This window comes from Salvelinus fontinalis, chromosome 8, assembly GCF_029448725.1.
Source record: "Salvelinus fontinalis isolate EN_2023a chromosome 8, ASM2944872v1, whole genome shotgun sequence".
Lineage (NCBI taxonomy): Eukaryota > Metazoa > Chordata > Actinopteri > Salmoniformes > Salmonidae > Salvelinus > Salvelinus fontinalis.
Genome location: NC_074672.1, coordinates 5,425,746 through 5,443,090, shown reverse-complemented (window position 1 = coordinate 5,443,090; position 17,345 = coordinate 5,425,746). Strand labels below are relative to the sequence as shown.

General features: G+C 41.3%; 1 protein-coding gene across 1 annotated transcript in view; it reads left to right on the top strand.

Annotated features, from left to right (window-relative positions):
• Window positions 1-17,345, top strand: part of LOC129860416 (pro-neuregulin-3, membrane-bound isoform-like) — a 299,464-nt gene that overhangs the window by 152,360 nt on the left and 129,759 nt on the right. The window contains exon 2 of the mRNA XM_055930805.1: window positions 4,953-5,085. Coding sequence (XP_055786780.1) covers window positions 4,953-5,085 — 133 coding nt within the window. The remainder of the gene's footprint in view (window positions 1-4,952; window positions 5,086-17,345) is intronic.

The window sequence follows — 17,345 nt, the reverse complement described above, 5'->3', positions numbered from 1 at the left end:
AGAACAAGTTCTCATTTACAATTGCGACCTGGCCAAGATAAAGCAAAGCAGTTCGACACATAAAACAACACAGAGTTACACATGGAGTAAAACAAATACAGTAGTCAATAATACAGTAGAAAAATAAGTCTGTATGCAATGTGAGCAAATGAGGGGAGATAAGGGAGGTATAAAGACAAAAAAAGGCCATGGTGACGAAGTAAATACAATATAACAAGTAAAAGACTGGAATGGTAGATTTGCAGTGAAAGAATGTGCAAAGTAGAGATAGAAATAATGGGGTGCAAAGGAGCAAAATAAATAAATAAATACAGTAGGGGGAGAGGTAGTTGTTTGGGCTAAATTATGGATGGGCTATGTACAGGTGCAGTAATCTGTGAGCTGCTCAAAGCTTGTGAGGGAGATAAGTGTTTCCAGTTTCAGAGAGTTTTGTAGTTCATTCCAGTCATTGGCAGCAGAGAACTGGAAGGAGAGGCGGCCAAAGGAAGAATTGGTTTTGGGGGTGACCAGAGAGATATACCTGCTGGAGTGCGTGCTACAGGTGGGTGCTGCTATGGTGACCAGCGAGCTGAGATAAGGGGGGACTTTACCTAGCAGGGTTAGTTGTTAGATGTTGAGACTGGTGTTTTGCGAGTACTATTTAATGAAGCTGCCATTTGAGGACTTGTGAGGCATCTGTTTCTCAAACTAGACACTCTAATGTACTTGTCCTTTTGCTCAGTTGTGCACCAGAAAGAAGAGAAGAAGAAATTTGTGGAGTGTTTGAAAAACGAGTTTTAATGACTCCAACCTAAATGTATGTAAACTTCCGACTTCAACTGTACATTTTTATTATGTTCCTGCCCCCCGATCATCCTCTCAATAAAAAATTGTCCCTTGGCTGAATCCAGTTGATGATCCCTTGCCTTCATTGAATCAGGCGTTAACCTCTCTTGGGTAGGGTGCAGTATTTTCACATCCGGATGAAAAGCGTGCCCAAAGTAAACTGCCTGTTACTCAGGCCCAGAAGCTAGGATATAATTGGTAGATTTGGATAGAAAACACTCTAAATTTTCTAAAACTGTCCAAAATTGTCTGTGAGTATAACAGAACTGATATGGCAGTCGAAACCCAGAGGAAAAACCATACCAAAATAAAAATTATTCAGCCTACCACCATTTTCATTGGCTGTCACTTTTATTATAAGGCAAAGTCCTCCCAGATTGCAGTTCCTAGGGCTTCCACTAGATGTCAACAGTCTTTAGAAAGAGTTTCAGGCTTGTTTTTGGAAAAATTTGCCAGAAATTGTAGTTTTTCTAAGTGGCTCCCATTTTGGCTGTAGTGAATGAGAACGCATTCTTTGGTATTTTTCTCCGGTAAAGACAATAACGATTCTCCGTCTTAAATTTGATCATTTATTTACATATTAGCGTACCTAAGGTTTGATTATAACCGTTGTTTGACTTTTTTGGATAAGTTTATTGGTAACGTTTGGGATTCATTTTGTATGCATTTTGAAGGAGGGAAACGGATGGATTTTTGAATGAAGCGCGCCAGCTAAACTGAGTTTTTATGGATAAGAAGAAGGACTTTATCGAACAAAAGGACCATTTGTGATGTAACTGGGACCTTTTGGAGTGCCAACAGAAGAAGATCATCAAAGGTAAGGCATTTATTGTATCGCTATTTCTGACTTTTGTCTCGCACCTGCCTGGTTGAAATATGTTTTTCATGGTTTTGTATGCGGGGCGCTGTCCTCAGATAATCACATGGTGTGCTTTCGCCGTAAAGCCTTTTTGAAATCTTACACAGCGCCTGGATTAACAAGAAGTTAACCTTTCACGCCTCTCTACCCCGGGTCCGGGAGCACCCCCCACCCCCCCACACTGAGTAGCATCGCTAGCATAGCGTCACAATTAAATAGTAGCATCTAAATATCATTAAATCACAAGTCCAATACACCTAATGAAAGATACAGATCTTGTGAATAAAGCCACCGTTTCAGATTTTTGAAATGTTTTACAGGGAAGACAAAATATGTAAATCTATTAGCTAACCACGTTAGCAAAAGACACCATTTTTCTTTGTCCACCATTTTTTCTCAACACCAGTAGCTATCACCAATTCGGCCAAATAAAGATATTGATAGCCACTAACCAAGAAAAAACCTCATCAGATGACAGTCTGATCACATATTTATGGTATAGGATAGGTTTTGTTAGAAAAACGTGCATATTTCAGGTATAAATCATAGTTTACAATTGCACCCACCATCACAACTCGACTAGAAAAAATACAGAGCAACGTGTATTACCTAATTACTAATCATAAAACATTTCGTAAAAATACACAGCGTACACTAATTGAAAGACACAGATCCTGTGAATCCAGACAATATTTCAGATTTTCTAAGTGTATTACAGCGAAAACACAATAAATCGTTATATTACCATAGCACATGTGCAAACATTACCCCAGCATTGATTCACGGCAAAAAGAGCGACAGCATTATCACCACCAAAATGTATTAATTTTTTCACTAACCTTCTCAGAATTCTTCAGATGACACTCCTGTAACATCATATTACAACATACATATAGAGTTTGTTCGAAAATGTGCATATTTAGCCACCAAAATCATGGTTAGACAATGAGAAAAGTAGCCCAGCTGGTCAGAAAATGTTGTGCGCCATATTAGACAGTGATCTAGTCTTATACATAAATACTCATAAACTTGACTAAAAAATACAGGGTGGACAGCGATTGATAGACAATTTAATTCTTAATACAATCGCTGAATTACATTTTTTTAATTATCCTTACTGTGCAATACATGGTGGGCCAAAGCAAAGCTACCCCAAAGAAAATGGCGGCATAAGCGTTTAACATTTTTCGACAGAAACACGATTTATCATCATAAATTGTTCTTACTATGAGCTGTTCTTCCATCAGAATCTTGGGCAATGAATCCTTTCTTGGGTCTAATCGTCTTTTGGTCGAAAGCTGTCCTCTTGCCATGTGGAAATGCCCACTAACGTTCGGCATGAACTGGAAACGTGCCCAGCGGTTCAAAGTGTCTCAGAAAGAAATGCCTCAAAATCGCACTAAACGGATATAAATTGCTATAAAACGGTTTAAATTAACTACCTTATGATGTTTTTAACACCTATAACGAGTAAAAACATGACCGGAGAAATATTACTGGCTAAACAACAGCTTGGAAGGAGGCGAGTCCGACGTCCTTCGTGCGTCAGGCGCAGGCAGCAAAAGGAAGCTACTTCCGGTATTTGCTGTTTTATACAGGCCCTGATTGCGCAATCGACTCCATTCAAAGCGTCACCACGTACTGACACCCAGGGGAAGACGTAAGCAGTGTCTGTTTCTCCATAGCATTTACTGGGACCTTTAAACCGACCCCAGATCAGGGGCCAAGATGTCTGAAATCGGACTCCCTGTCATGAAAAGTGCTGTAGAAGGAGTTCTGTTTCACTCCGAGACAAAATTCCAACGGCTATAGAAACTAGAGAGTGTTTTCTATCCAATAATAATAATAATATGCATATTGTACGAGCAAGAATTGAGTACTAGGCAGTTTAATCTGTAGAGCAAATTATGCTAATGCGAAACAGCACACCCTATATTCGCAAGAAGTTAAGCTTTATTTTGATGTATTACACTTGTGATTTCATGAAAGTTAAATATTGATAATTCTGTAGTTTGAATTTCGCACTCTGCAATTTCACCGGATGTTGGCCAGGGACACTACCGTCCCACCTGCCCATAAGAAGTTTTAAGCTGCGATAAGAGGTGTTGGAGGTGGAACTGCGTTGCGAGCAGTCAAATCAGTGAGCAGCTGCTCTTGCATCATTGTCACAAAGTCACACCCGCTCCACTCATGTTAGAAGGTCAGCGTGAGAAAGTTTAGGCTATATAGAAATAATTACACTCAACTTGAAAAATCATTAAACCAAACAATGAGGGATTTCTATCATCCTAACCGAGGTGTAGACTACATCTCACATTCTAGTGTTCAACTTGTAAACAAGGTTGCATGGGATTTCTGTTGACGTGACTCCATACAGCCAATGGCAATGTCCACTTTCCATATAATGCTGGGAGCCACTTGTGGATTTGACAGCTGTAATTCAGTCCCACCTCCAACACCTCCGACAAAACAACTGCTATGCAGATGTCGGCTAAATCAGATCAGATTGAATAGAGTCCTTAAATCCTAAGTGTATTGATCAACATGCTTCAAACCCTTTCGTCATTTTTAACCAAAACACATTTTTTTTGTGGAGTATCCATATTGTTGATGTGCTATACATCAAATGTTTGCATTATTCTGATAATCTGTATTTCAAAGCCTCCTTAGGGAACAAATAATGATTTCCCATTCAACAAATGAATACTGAGTCGATGCAGACCGGTTTGTTCACGTATCTGTGTAGCTCTCCTTACTGCAGTTGGTGTCAACACCGTCGATGATTAATTAACAGGAAGGAGTGGAGAGAGACTGCCGTGTCTACTTAGCTCCTCTCCATTAACCTATTGATTCTGACCGGCCGTACTGTGACACCTGCTACTGAATATTATTCATATCAACATAGCACCGCAAGCGCCCAAGTAGCCTTGTCAGTGTGTATGGAAGCTGCATGTATGATGCATGTTTAATGATATAGTCCATGATCATAGGGCCAAGATATTTGTCAAAACATGAAAAAATCCTTACTGTTCATGCAATTAGCCAAATCAAGTAATAATTAAGTACTCCTGGCAGAAATACAGTAGCATAGAATTGCAGTCTTTTTTGCTCATTTTGGGCACACCTCTCTCTCTCCCTCTCTCTGTCTTTCTTAATAAACAAATGTTATTGTTTTTTGATGTGGTTCTGAAGTTTATATGTTACCCAAAGCAAATTGTCTCTTTGTGACAACCAGTAACATTTTTCTTTCTCTTGCTCCTTTTCACAGTGGCTCCCACATCCCCTAGTCTGCGTTCGGATGTCTTCAAGTCATGTATCGACGACAAGGACCTGGCCTTCTGCCTCAACGAGGGCGAGTGCTCCATTATTGAGACAGTAGCAGGAGTACACAGGCACTGCAGGTGAGTCTCTGTGTGTGTGTGTATGTATGTGTGTGTGTGTGTGGTTGCGCGTGTGAGGGTTGTGTGATGTGTCTGTGTGTTAATGTTGTAGACAAATCAGCTCTTGTAGTTGAGAACTGTTAAGCATTCACCCAGAGTTTATTCAATAGTGACCTGCGCAGGGGAGACCAGCATTGGACTCTCTTAGACACGAATACATTTTACCTTATATAGGCAAGGAATATCTGGTTTAGATCAGTATTCTCTATTATTGGCAAGCTTATCTATTATATAAGACATACATATACTGTAGGTATCCAAGTGATATTCACCGCCCCCCCTCCTCCTCATACTCCCCTACCTCAAATCCAGATTTGTCCGGTTCTAGTTCAACTTGGATAATAGCTTTAAAGCACACAGTACAGGTGTCTAACACAATTGTCATTAAGCTTAATATTTCCTTCACAATTCCTCCTTTTGTGCTATGGAGACTTACATAAGCACAACTATACCAGCAATCAATCAAAGGGAAATGTTATCTTCCTCTGTCTCCAATCAGAGGCTTCAGAATCTTGCGTTACCAACAATGAAAATAAGAAACATAATTAACAAGGATTTAAGGGAGTACAGGGTTTACCTTTGCAAATGTGACAATCACTCCTTTGACAAAGGGCACAATCATCTGGGTCAACATGGTGGTAATGACCATTCTTCTCTGGGGATCTCCTGGCCCTGCTTCACTGGACTCTAGTAATATAAACATGGCCAGGCATGATACCAGGCCCAGATTTACTGCAGTACCTTTATCGCTTTCCAGCAGCAGTTGTCTCAGGTTCCTCCGGCTCTGGGACTCTCTTGCAGTGGGAGGCATGGGGCCAAGCATTTTGACCCTGGTACTTCACTGCAGTCTGGGTGGTCATTGCATTTTTTGCATTTTCCTTTTCCAAATGGGCGGTTATTTAGAATGCATAAGATTCTGTATTTACGATAGAGTAGCGGCCTACGGCCCGATAGAGACATAGCTTCTCCCTTTGTTTCTCAGTCTTCACGCTCTTTCATTCAAAACCAAACCCCCTTTCTTTGTGAAACCAGCCGTCATAACGATTCCGTCCACAAGGGATGTTTTCTTATGACATAATTTGTATTCAATGTATTATCCACTCTGTGTTTATGTAATTCTGTGTGATTATTTAGGTATTTAGAAAATAAATAATTAAACCAAATGTTGTATTGCTGATTCAACTTGTTAGCCAGGGTTCATGAAGATAACTTCTTATGGCTGCAGGGGCAGTATTGAGCAGCTTGGATGAGAGGTGCACAGAGGTGCCTATATTAAACAGTCTGCTCCTTAGTCCCAGTTGCTAATATATGCATATTATTATTCGTATTAGATAGGAAACACTCTGAAGTTTCTAAAACTGTTTTAACTATGTCTGTGAGTATAACATAACTCATATGGCAGGCAAAAACCTGAGAAGTTCCCCCTCCTGTTTGAATTGTATCTGAGGTGTCAGATTTTCAACGAAGCTCTCAATTGAAATGACAGTGAGATATAGATGAGTATTCACTTCCTACGGCTTCCACTAGATGTCAACAGTCAGCAGAACTTTGTCTGATGACTCTAATGTGAAGAGGGGCCGAAGGAGACAGGAATGAGCAATCACTTCCACGAGCTGATCACGCATTCACCATGCGCCTTCACATGAGTAGGACGTCCGTTCCATCGCTCTTCTGAAGTCAATGTAGTAGTGGAACGTTATTCAAGATGTATGTTAACAACATTCTAAAGATTGATTCAGTACATCGTTTGACATGTTTCTACTGACTGTTACGGAACTTTTGGACATTTCGCCACGTTATAGTGGAGGCGCTTTCTGACTTTGGAATTGGTTACCGAAGGCGCGAACCAAAGTAGCTAATTGGACATAAATAACAGACATTATCGAACAAATCAAGCATTTATTGTGGACCTGGGATTCCTAGGACTGCATTCTGATGTTCATCAAAGGTAAGGAAACATTTATCATGTATTTTCTGGTTTCTGTTGAGTCCAACATGGCGGCTAATTTGGCTATTGTTCTGGATTATTGCATGATTTGCTTTTTCCGTAAAATTCTTTTGAAATCTGACACAGCGGTTGCTTTAAGGAGAGGTATATCTATAATTCCATGTTTATAACTTGTATTATCATTTACATTTATGATGAGTAGTTCTGTTGAAACGATGTGGCTATGCACTATCACTGGATGTTTTTGGAACTAGTGAATGTAACGCGCCAATGTAAACTCAGATTTTTTGTTATAGATATGAACTTTATCAAACAAAACATGCATCTATTGTGTAACATGAAGTCCTATGAGTGTCATCTGATGAAGATAATCAAAGGTTAGTGATTCATTTTATCTCTATTTCTGCTTTTTCTGACTGCTATCTTTCGCTGGAAAAATGGCTGTGCTTATTGTGGTTTGATGGTGACCTAAGATAATCGTTTGTAGTGCTTTCGCTGAAAAGCATATTTGAAATCGGGCACTTTGGTGGGATTAACAACAAGAATACCTTTAAAATGATATAAAACACATGTATGTTTGAGGAATTTTAATGATGAGATTTCTGTTTTTTTATTTGGCGCCCTGCACTTTATCTGGCTGCTGTCATATCGATCCCGGTAGCGGGATGCAGCCATAAGAAGATAACCAAGAATTTACAACTTTCAGATGAGACGGAAATAAGGTGACGATTAATATTGACTGCTATTGATGTAAAATATTACTAGGTCTTTCAGAGTTTATTCGGAAGATAACGGCTCTATAAACACTTTCGTGGTGCCCCAACTTTCTAGTTAATTACATTTACATGTTTAGCTCAATCAGGTAATATTAATTACAGAGAAAGGTTTTTCTAGAATAGCCAAAAACACGACAGGTGGCACAAAGATCTTACTTTTTGGAGAAAAGTCCTCTGGTCTGATGAAACAAAAATAGAACTGTTTGGCCGTAATGACCATCGTTATGTTTGGAGGAAAAAGGGGGAGGCTTGCAAGCCGAAGAACACCATCCCAACTGTGAAGCACGGGGGTGGCAGCATCATGATGTAAGAGTGCTTTGCTGCAGGAGGGACTGTTGCACTTCACAAACTAGATGGCATCATGAGGGAGGAAAATGATGTGGATGTATTGAAGCAACATCTCAAGACCTCAGTCAGGAAGTTAAAGCATTGTCGCAAAAGGGTCTTACAAATGAACAATGACCCTAAGCATACTTCCAAATTTGTGGCAAAGTCAAGGTATTGGAGTGGCCATCACAAAACCCTGACCTCAATCCTATAGAAAATTTGTGGGCAGAACTGAAAAAGCGTGTGCGAGCAAGGAGGCCTACAAACCTGACTCGGTTACACCAGCTCTGTCAGGAGGAATGGTTAAAAAAAAATTCTCTCATCTCTTCTCAATTCAGCCATTTTACAGTTTTAAGCCATTCCCACTTGTTCCTTTGTTCCACCAGGGAAGTGCTTCGTTGCATCTGTGGGAGGAAACCAACAAATATAAATTAAAGATCACATAGAACAGTTATGGGTCAGGTTTAGTGTCAATTCAATAAATTCAAGAATTTATTTAAATTCAATTTAAAAAATAAAAAATCTTTATGTGAAAAGCTTATCAAATTCAGTTTAATACGACATCCGTATTCATTCCCTATATGCAATGATCGATTTGTAAATTCAATGAAGGGATAGTTCACTTTTTTACACCTTATAGTAAGATGGTTCCTTACCCTGAAAGTAGTCCATGGGCCAGGGTAAACTGTAATCCATGGGTTAGAGTTGTTTAAATAGCCAAAACTAAATTCAGCTAATTTTAACCACGGCTAATAAATAAAAAAATCTGTTAAAAATTGGGCAAATCAACTCAAATGTTGACTCAACTTTCTGACTTTATTGGTAGATACTTTGAGTTGATTTAGCCACATACATTGGACTTTATCTAATTGCCCCATTATTCTCATAGTTTTTTTGTTAGCCATCTGGCTATAAGATATAAAAAAGTGAACTATCCCTATAACATCTTCAATTTATTAATTTGAAATGAACCATGTCAGTGTCTGAAATAATATTCACTATTCTTTTTGTCATGAGTTATTTAAGTCCTTGACCACATTGACTCTCAACATATCTTATTTTGTTAAATTCTCTCAGCCATATTCACAATTATATTCAAGGCAGATGAACTATCTAACATGCAGACATGAGTTCAGATCGGTTACAAAAAAATCATTTTGTTGCATCAAATAGACCTCTCCACCGTAGCTAGCTAGTTAGCTATGTTAGCTAAAAAAACGATGCTCAAATTACATACCATAGCATAATGCCGCAACAGTTTCATTAAACTGGAGTAGAACGTTGTAGCTATGTCTATTGTCGTGACAAATCAAATCAAATCAAATCAAATTTTATTAGTCACATACACATGGTTAGCAGATGTTAATGCGAGTGTAGCGAAATGCTTGTGCTTCTAGTTCCGACAATGCAGTAATAACAACAAGTAATCTAACCTAACAATTCCACAACTACTACCTTATACACGCAAGTGTAAAGGGATAAAGAATATGTACATAAAGATATATGAATGAGTGATGGTACAGAACGGCATAGGCAAGATGCAGTACATGGTATAGAGTACGGTATATACCTATGAGATGAGTACTGTAGGGTATGTAAACATAAAGTGGCATAGTTTAAAGTGGCTAGTGGTCCATGTATTACATAAGATGGCAAGATGCAGTAGATGATATAGAGTACAGTATATACATATACATAAGAGATGTGTAATGTAGGGTATGTAAACATTATATTAGGTGGCATTGTTTAAAGTGGCTGGTGGTACGTTTTTACATAATTTCCATCAATTCCCATTTTTAAAGTGGCTGGAGTTGAGTCAGTATGTTGGCAGCGGCCGCTAAATGTTAGTGGTGGCTGTTTAACAGTCTGATGGCCTTGAGATAGAAGCTGTTTTTCAGTCTCTCGGTCCCTGCATTGATGCACCTGTACTGACCTCGCCTTCTGGATGATAGCAGGGTGAACAGGCAGTGGCTTGGGTGGTTGTTGTCCTTGATGATCTTTATGGCCTTCCTGTGACATCGGGTGGTGTAGGTGTCCTGGAGGGCAGGTAGTTTGCCCCGGGTGATGCGTTCTGCAGACCTCACTACCCTCTGGAGAGCCTTACGGTTGTGGGCGGAGCAGTTGCCGTACCAGGCGGTGATACAGCCCGACAGGATGCTCTCGATTGTGCATCTGTAGAAGTTTGTGAGTGCTTTTGGTGACAAGCCGAATTTCTTCAGCCTCCTGAGGTTGAAGAGGCGCTGCTGCGCCTTCTTCACAACGCTGTCTGTGTGGGTGGACCAATTCAGTTTGTCCGTGATGTGTACACCGAGGAACTTAAAACTTTCCACCTTCTCCACTACTGACCTGTCGATGTGGATAGGGGGGTGCTCCCTCTGCTGTTTCCTGAAGTCCACAATCATCTCCTTTGTTTTGTTGACGTTGAGTGTGAGGTTATTTTCCTGACACCACACTCCGAGGGCCCTCACCTCCTCCCTGTAGGCCGTCTCGTCGTTGTTGGTAATCAAGCCTACCACTGTAGTGTCGTCCGCAAACTTGATGATTGAGTTGGAGGCGTGCATGGCCACGCAGTCGTGGGTGAACAGGGAGTACAGGAGAGGGCTCAGAACGCACCCTTGTGGGGCCCCAGTGTTGAGGATCAGCGGGGTGGAGATGTTGTTACCTACCCTCACCACCTGGGGGCGGCCCGTCAGGAAGTCCAGGACCCAGTTGCACAGGGCGGGGTCGAGACCCAGGGTCTCGAGCTTGATGACGAGTTTGGAGGGTACTATGGTGTTAAATGCTGAGCTGTAGTCGATGAACAGCATTCTCACATAGGTATTCCTCTTGTCCAGATGGGTTAGGGCAGTGTGCAGTGTGGTTGCGATTGCGTCGTCTGTGGACCTATTGGGTCGGTAAGCAAATTGGAGTGGGTCTAGGGTGTCCGGTAGGGTGGAGGTGATATGGTCCTTGACTAGTCTCTCAAAGCACTTCATGATGACGGAAGTGAGTGCTACGGGGCGGTAGTCGTTTAGCTCAGTTACCTTAGCTTTCTTGGGAACAGGAACAATGGTGGCCCTCTTGAAGCATGTGGGAACAGCAGACTGGGATAAGGATTGATTGAATATGTCCATAAACACACCAGCCAGCTGGTCTGCGCATGCTCTGAGGACGCGGCTGGGAATGCCGTCTGGGCCTGCAGCCTTGCGAGGGTTAACACGTTTAAATGTTTTACTCACCTCGGCTGCAGTGAAGGAGAGCCCGCAGGTTTTGGTAGCGGGCCGTGTCGGTGGCACTGTATTGTCCTCAAAGCGGGCAAAAAAGATATTTAGCCTGTCTGGGAGCAAGACATCCTGGTCCGCGACGGGGCTGGTTTTCTTTTTGTAATCCGTGATAGACTGTAGACCCTGCCACATACCTCTTGTGTCTGAGCTGTTGAATTGCGATTCTATTTTGTCTCTGTACTGGCACTTTGCCTGTTTGATAGCCTTGCGGAGAGAATAGCTACACTGTGTGTATTCGGTCATGTTTCCGGTCACCTTGCCCTGGTTAAAAGCAGTGGTTCGCGCTTTCAGTTTCACGCGAATGCTGCCGTCAATCCACGGTTTCTGGTTTGGGAATGTTTTAATCGTTGCTGTGGGTACGACATCGTCAATGCACTTCCTAATGAACTCGCTCACCGAATCAGCATATTCTTCAATGTTGTTGTTGGACGCAATGCGGAACATATTCCAATCCGCGTGATCGAAGCAGTCTTGAAGCGTGGAATCAGATTGGTCGGACCAGCGTTGAACAGACCTGAGTGCGGGAGCTTGTTGTTTTAATTTCTGTTTGTAGGCTGGAATCAACAAAATGGAGTCGTGGTCAGCTTTTCCGAAAGGGGGGCGGGGGAGGGCCTTATATGCGTCGCAGAAGTTAGTATAACAGTGATCCAGAGTTTTGCCAGCCCTGGTAGGACAATCGATGTGCTGATAGAATTTAGGGAGTTTTGTTTTTAGATTAGCCTTGTTAAAATCCCCAGCTACGATGAATGCAGCCTCAGGGTGTGTGGTTTCCAGTTTACAGAGAGTCGGGAACGCGAAGCGAGGCTGCCATCTCGCTCGGCGCCGGAATAATGTGTGACTATCATTAATATGATGACTGTTATTTATTGAATCAAACAAACTATTTTTAATTGTTTCTCGATTAAAATAATAATGTAATAATTAACTCATTAGGAAATCGCGGCACCACGGGAAGAGTTGTTTAACGAGTTGCTATCTCTCGACTTAAACTCTAAAGATATATAGATATGTCTTACATCAATAAGTCACTTATGAATCCTTATTTTCCTCATCAGTCTCATTCTGAACGTCACAAAATCCTTGGATCCGCAAGAACCCTAGGCCTTATTGATGAAATAGCAATACACAAATTGGCTTAATTATTTATTTACAAACTAACTAAATAATAACACAGAATACACATACACACCTACATGAAGTAAAAGTCCCTAGTGGACTGACATGATATGACGGCTTGTTACACAATGGAAAGGGGGTGGGGAAAGATAAAGAGAGAGAGACATAGAGAGTCAACTTATCGTACATACATTTGGAAACTATGCTCACAGTAACCAGAATATTCTAACCACCGCTCACTCGGATTAGAAATGCAATATATACTTACGTGTAGCTGTCTTTCTCTGTCGTCTCTCTGTTAAACCAATTGATCTGTCTATGGGTAGTAGCTCGATGTATGGCTCTGGTTGTCCACCAGAGGTCACAAGGTCCTTCTTAGTTGTAGAGCTTCTCTGATCTTGGAGTGTTTGTTCGAATATATACTTCAGACGTACCAACAGTTGTATCAGAAGGATTCTTCCTTCCCACCTTGTGTCTTTTAGTCAAGCTTCTAGGACCACTTATTACCTGCACAGCTGCAGACTGAATGTTTTTGGTCTCCTAAGTGAGGTTATCTTCTTCTGTAGAGATTGAGAGTTTCAGAGTTTCACCATTTCAAACGTATGGACTACAGTCCCACGTTTTCTGGTCTGCAGAGTTTAAACCATTTCGTAGCGTGCAGTTCACTCTGTGAGCTGATGTACATTTTGTTAGCGAGTCCTTTTAAGCACTCTGACTAAAAGGGGGCATTCCATTACACTGACATAATGTCTGTGCATATGAAAGCAATTATATAATTTAGAAGGCAAAAATCACATTGCTATCTTCACAAAAGTATTTTTATTGTTAATCATATATTTGATACAACATTTAGATGTATACTTGATACATAGGATGCGTAGACTTTCAGAGTTACAGTTACTTTCTCATAGCGTCCTTAATGACATCACAAAATATGACAGGAATATTCTTTCGATCCCCACGGACTATTCTTACATCCTGTCTTATGAATATAGTTCCAAAGGTCATTCTTTGGCCGTGAAGAGTTTTTGGTGGGAAAGGTCTTCTGTAGACAACGGGATTTATTTCCCAATACTGCAGGGCAAGGAAGGAGAGTTTCTGAAAACTATTTATGACTGGCTGTTAAGTCATAAACACCCCCCCCCCCCATCCTCTCCTGTGGAAGAGGGGGGGGGGGGGGGTCAGGCTATCTGTCCGCCATGTGCCAAGCTGATATGGCACCTTTGATCCTCACCAAGGAGAGAGATTGATCTTGATCGTCTGTATTAGCTACTTTTTTGGCCATATCTCCAATATTATGTGGAGTCTTATCACAAAGTCATACAAGTGTCGAGGCAATGTTATTCTGCACTAAGATGGCTGTTGACTGATGTTGCAGCATCTTAGCCTGATTTATCCTCCCTTTCTGACAATTGTGTAATTCATAAACAAATTAGCTATTGAAATGCAAGCAGCAGGTGATGAGACCAGTTAGAGAAAGTATTTCAATACCAAAACACAAAAAAACACATGTCACTCAAGTCATTAACCTACTGGACCTCCTTTGCGCAAACAAACAAGAACATGAAACAAAGCCTATTCACTTTATTTTAGATGATGATGTAATGGTGAATGAATCACACATTGTTAAATGTGGTAGCTTTAAGCTGTGTTTACACTCCTTTCAGTTCAATCGCCAAAGACGGCTGTAGCAGAGGGAAAGAGGTTACAAGAGAAAATGGTGGGGCGACCAGCTGAAGTTCAGATGTCATAGAGAGTTTCCCTACTGTAGTGTATCAACCAGCTAGTTATTAGAATCAGGTGCTGTGGATTAGGGTTGGAGAGAACCTACAAGCTGGTAACTCCAGGAAAGCCCTGTATCCATAGCTGCGGGTAGTAGAAGTGCTGAGGCAGGGAAGTCAGGCGCAGGAGAACGAACTTGATATAAATGGAGTCGTTTAATAAGTGCTGACCAAAATGCAAAAACTAAAATATATAAAAATAACAAAGTGGGTACAAAACCCGTCACACACCAACACATACTAGCACAATCAAACAATCTCCGACAAGGACATGAGGGGAAACAGAGGGTTAAAAACACAACATGTAATTGATGGGATTTCTAACCAGGTGTGAAGGAAGACAAGACAAAACCAATGGAAAATTAAAAATGGATCAGTTAAGACTAGTAGGTCGGTGACGTCGACCGCCGAACACCGCCCGAACAAGGAGAGGGACCGACTTCAGCGGAAGTCGTGACAGCAAGCTCCTGCACATCATGTCTAGCTGACACCTTGTGTCAATTTAAAACTTGCACAATACTCTTCACAGAATTCTCCATTTAAAGAAATGTAGCCAATGTATTAATTACTACATTTAGCTAACATTAGATAGTTAATCCAGAGAAAATGTCCTTTGCCTCGATTCTGCAGTCTCATCCAGATCATCATGGCATTTGTACTTCTTTATGTTAGCCACATTAGCAGCTAATTAGTATTTTGTTTTTGGGGGACGGATATAATGCTGCTCCCAAACAAGGCCCATATCCCCGTCATTCACATGAAGAAAATAAGGAAATACAGGGGGTGGAGATCAGGGTGTCTTATGGGAATTCGTCGGCGAGTGGGTAACCCGCCTCTATTGGCCAACGTGGGTACCATCCGTTTTATTGGCCAACGTGCAATCACTGGAGAATAAATTGGATGAGCTCCGTTCGAGACTATCCTACCAACGGGACATTAAAAACTGTAATAGCTTATGTTTCACCGAGTTGTGGCTACTAGCTGTTTATTATCTTAGCATAGTCACTTTACCCCTACCTAAATGTAAAAATAACATTGATTCGATACCGGTACCCCTTTTTATATAGCCTCGTTGTTATTTTTTATTTTTTACATCATTCTATTTAGTAAATATTTTCTAAACTCTATTTTCTTAAAACTGCATTGTTGGTTAAGGGCTTGTAAGTAAGCAATTCACAGTAAGGTGTTGTATTCGGTGCATGTGACAAATAAAATTGCATTCAATTTTTTTTAAATACAGGCAAATATATTGATAAAAGACCCCTTGTCCTGGAGAGATTTACACTGATGAACATATGGGTGGCTAATGACATAAACTCATCAAAAAAAGAAACGTCCTCTCACTGTCAACTGCGTTTATTTTCAGCAAACGTAACATGTGTAAATATTTGTATGAACATTACAAGATTCAACAACTGAGACATAATCTGAACAAGTTCCACAAACATGTGACTAAGAGAAATAGAATAATGTGTCCCTGAACAAAGGGGGGATCAAAATCAAAGTAACAGTCCGTATCTGGTGTGGCCACCAGCTGCATTAGGTACTGCATTGCATCTCCTCCTCATGGACTGCACCAGATTTGCCAGTTCTTCCTGTGAGATGTTACCCCACTCTTCCACAAAGGCATCTGCAAGTTCCCGGACATTTGTGGAGGGAATGGCCCTAGCCCTCACCCTCCGATCCAACAGGTCCCAGACGTGCTCAATGGGATTGAGTATGGCTGATGGCATTGTCATGCTGGAGGGTCATGTCAGGATGAGCCTGCAGGAAGGGTACCACATGAGGGAGGAGGATGTCTTCCCTGTAACGCACAGCGTTGAGATTGCCTGAAATGACAGAAAGCTCAGTCTGATGATGCTGTGACACACCGCTCCAGACCATGACGGACCCTCCACCTCCAAATCGATCCCACTCCAGAGTACAGGCCTCGGTGTAATTCTCATTCTTTTGACGATAAACGCGAATCTGACCATCACCCCTGGTGAGACAAAACCGCGACTCGTCAGTGAAGAGCACTTTTTTTTTGCCAGTCCTGTCTGGTCCAGCGACGGTGGGTTTCGTAGTTGCCGGTGATGTCTCGTGAGGACCTGCCTTACAACAGGCCTACAAGCCCTCAGTCCAGCCTCTCTCAGCCTATTGGGGACAGTCTGAGGACTGATGGAAGGATTGTGTGTTCCTGGTGTAACTAGGGCAGTTAATGTTGCCATCCTATACCTGTCCCGCAGGTGTGATGTTTGGCTGTACCGATCCTGTCGATCACCTGTCTGCCCTGTCTCCCTGTAGCGCTGTCTTAGGCGTCTCACAGTACGAACATTGCAATTTATTGCCCTGGCCACATCTGCAGTCCTCATGCCTCCTTGCAGCATGCCTAAGGCACGTTCATGAAGATGAGCAGGGACCCTGGGCATCTTTCTTTTGGTGTTTTTCAGAGTCAATAGAAAGGCCTCTTTATTGTCCTTTATTGTCAAGTTTTCATTACTGTGATCTTAATTGACCATAAGCTATTAGTGTCTTAACGACCTTTCCACGGGTGCATGTTCATTAATTGTTTATGGTTCATTGAACAAGCATGGGAAACAGTGTTTAAACCATTTACAATGAAGATCTGTGAAGTTATTTGGATTTTTACAAATTATCTTTGAAAGACAGGGTCCTGAAAAAGGGACATTTCATTTTTTGCTGAGTTTATTTGCCAGCTATGTGTGGCGCCATGTTTGTTGACATTATAAAATGCATTCTGGTTGTCACGTAAAAGTCTGTCAGACCAAAGATGTTATAAGGAGGTGAAGTGTAAACTTCCAGAAGTGAATGTAGGGAAGTGAATGATCGTAGACGACACACCCCCTTCAACATGCATATTGCAAACAGACCAAACTCATCGTCTCCTCTTATTATTTTTACTTGTTCCCGAAAAAACAAACATGGCTGCGTCACAAACTACCCATCTTCGGATTACTTTTGATTTCTAGAAAGTGTTTTACTCAATAATTTCGATCAATGGTGAGCT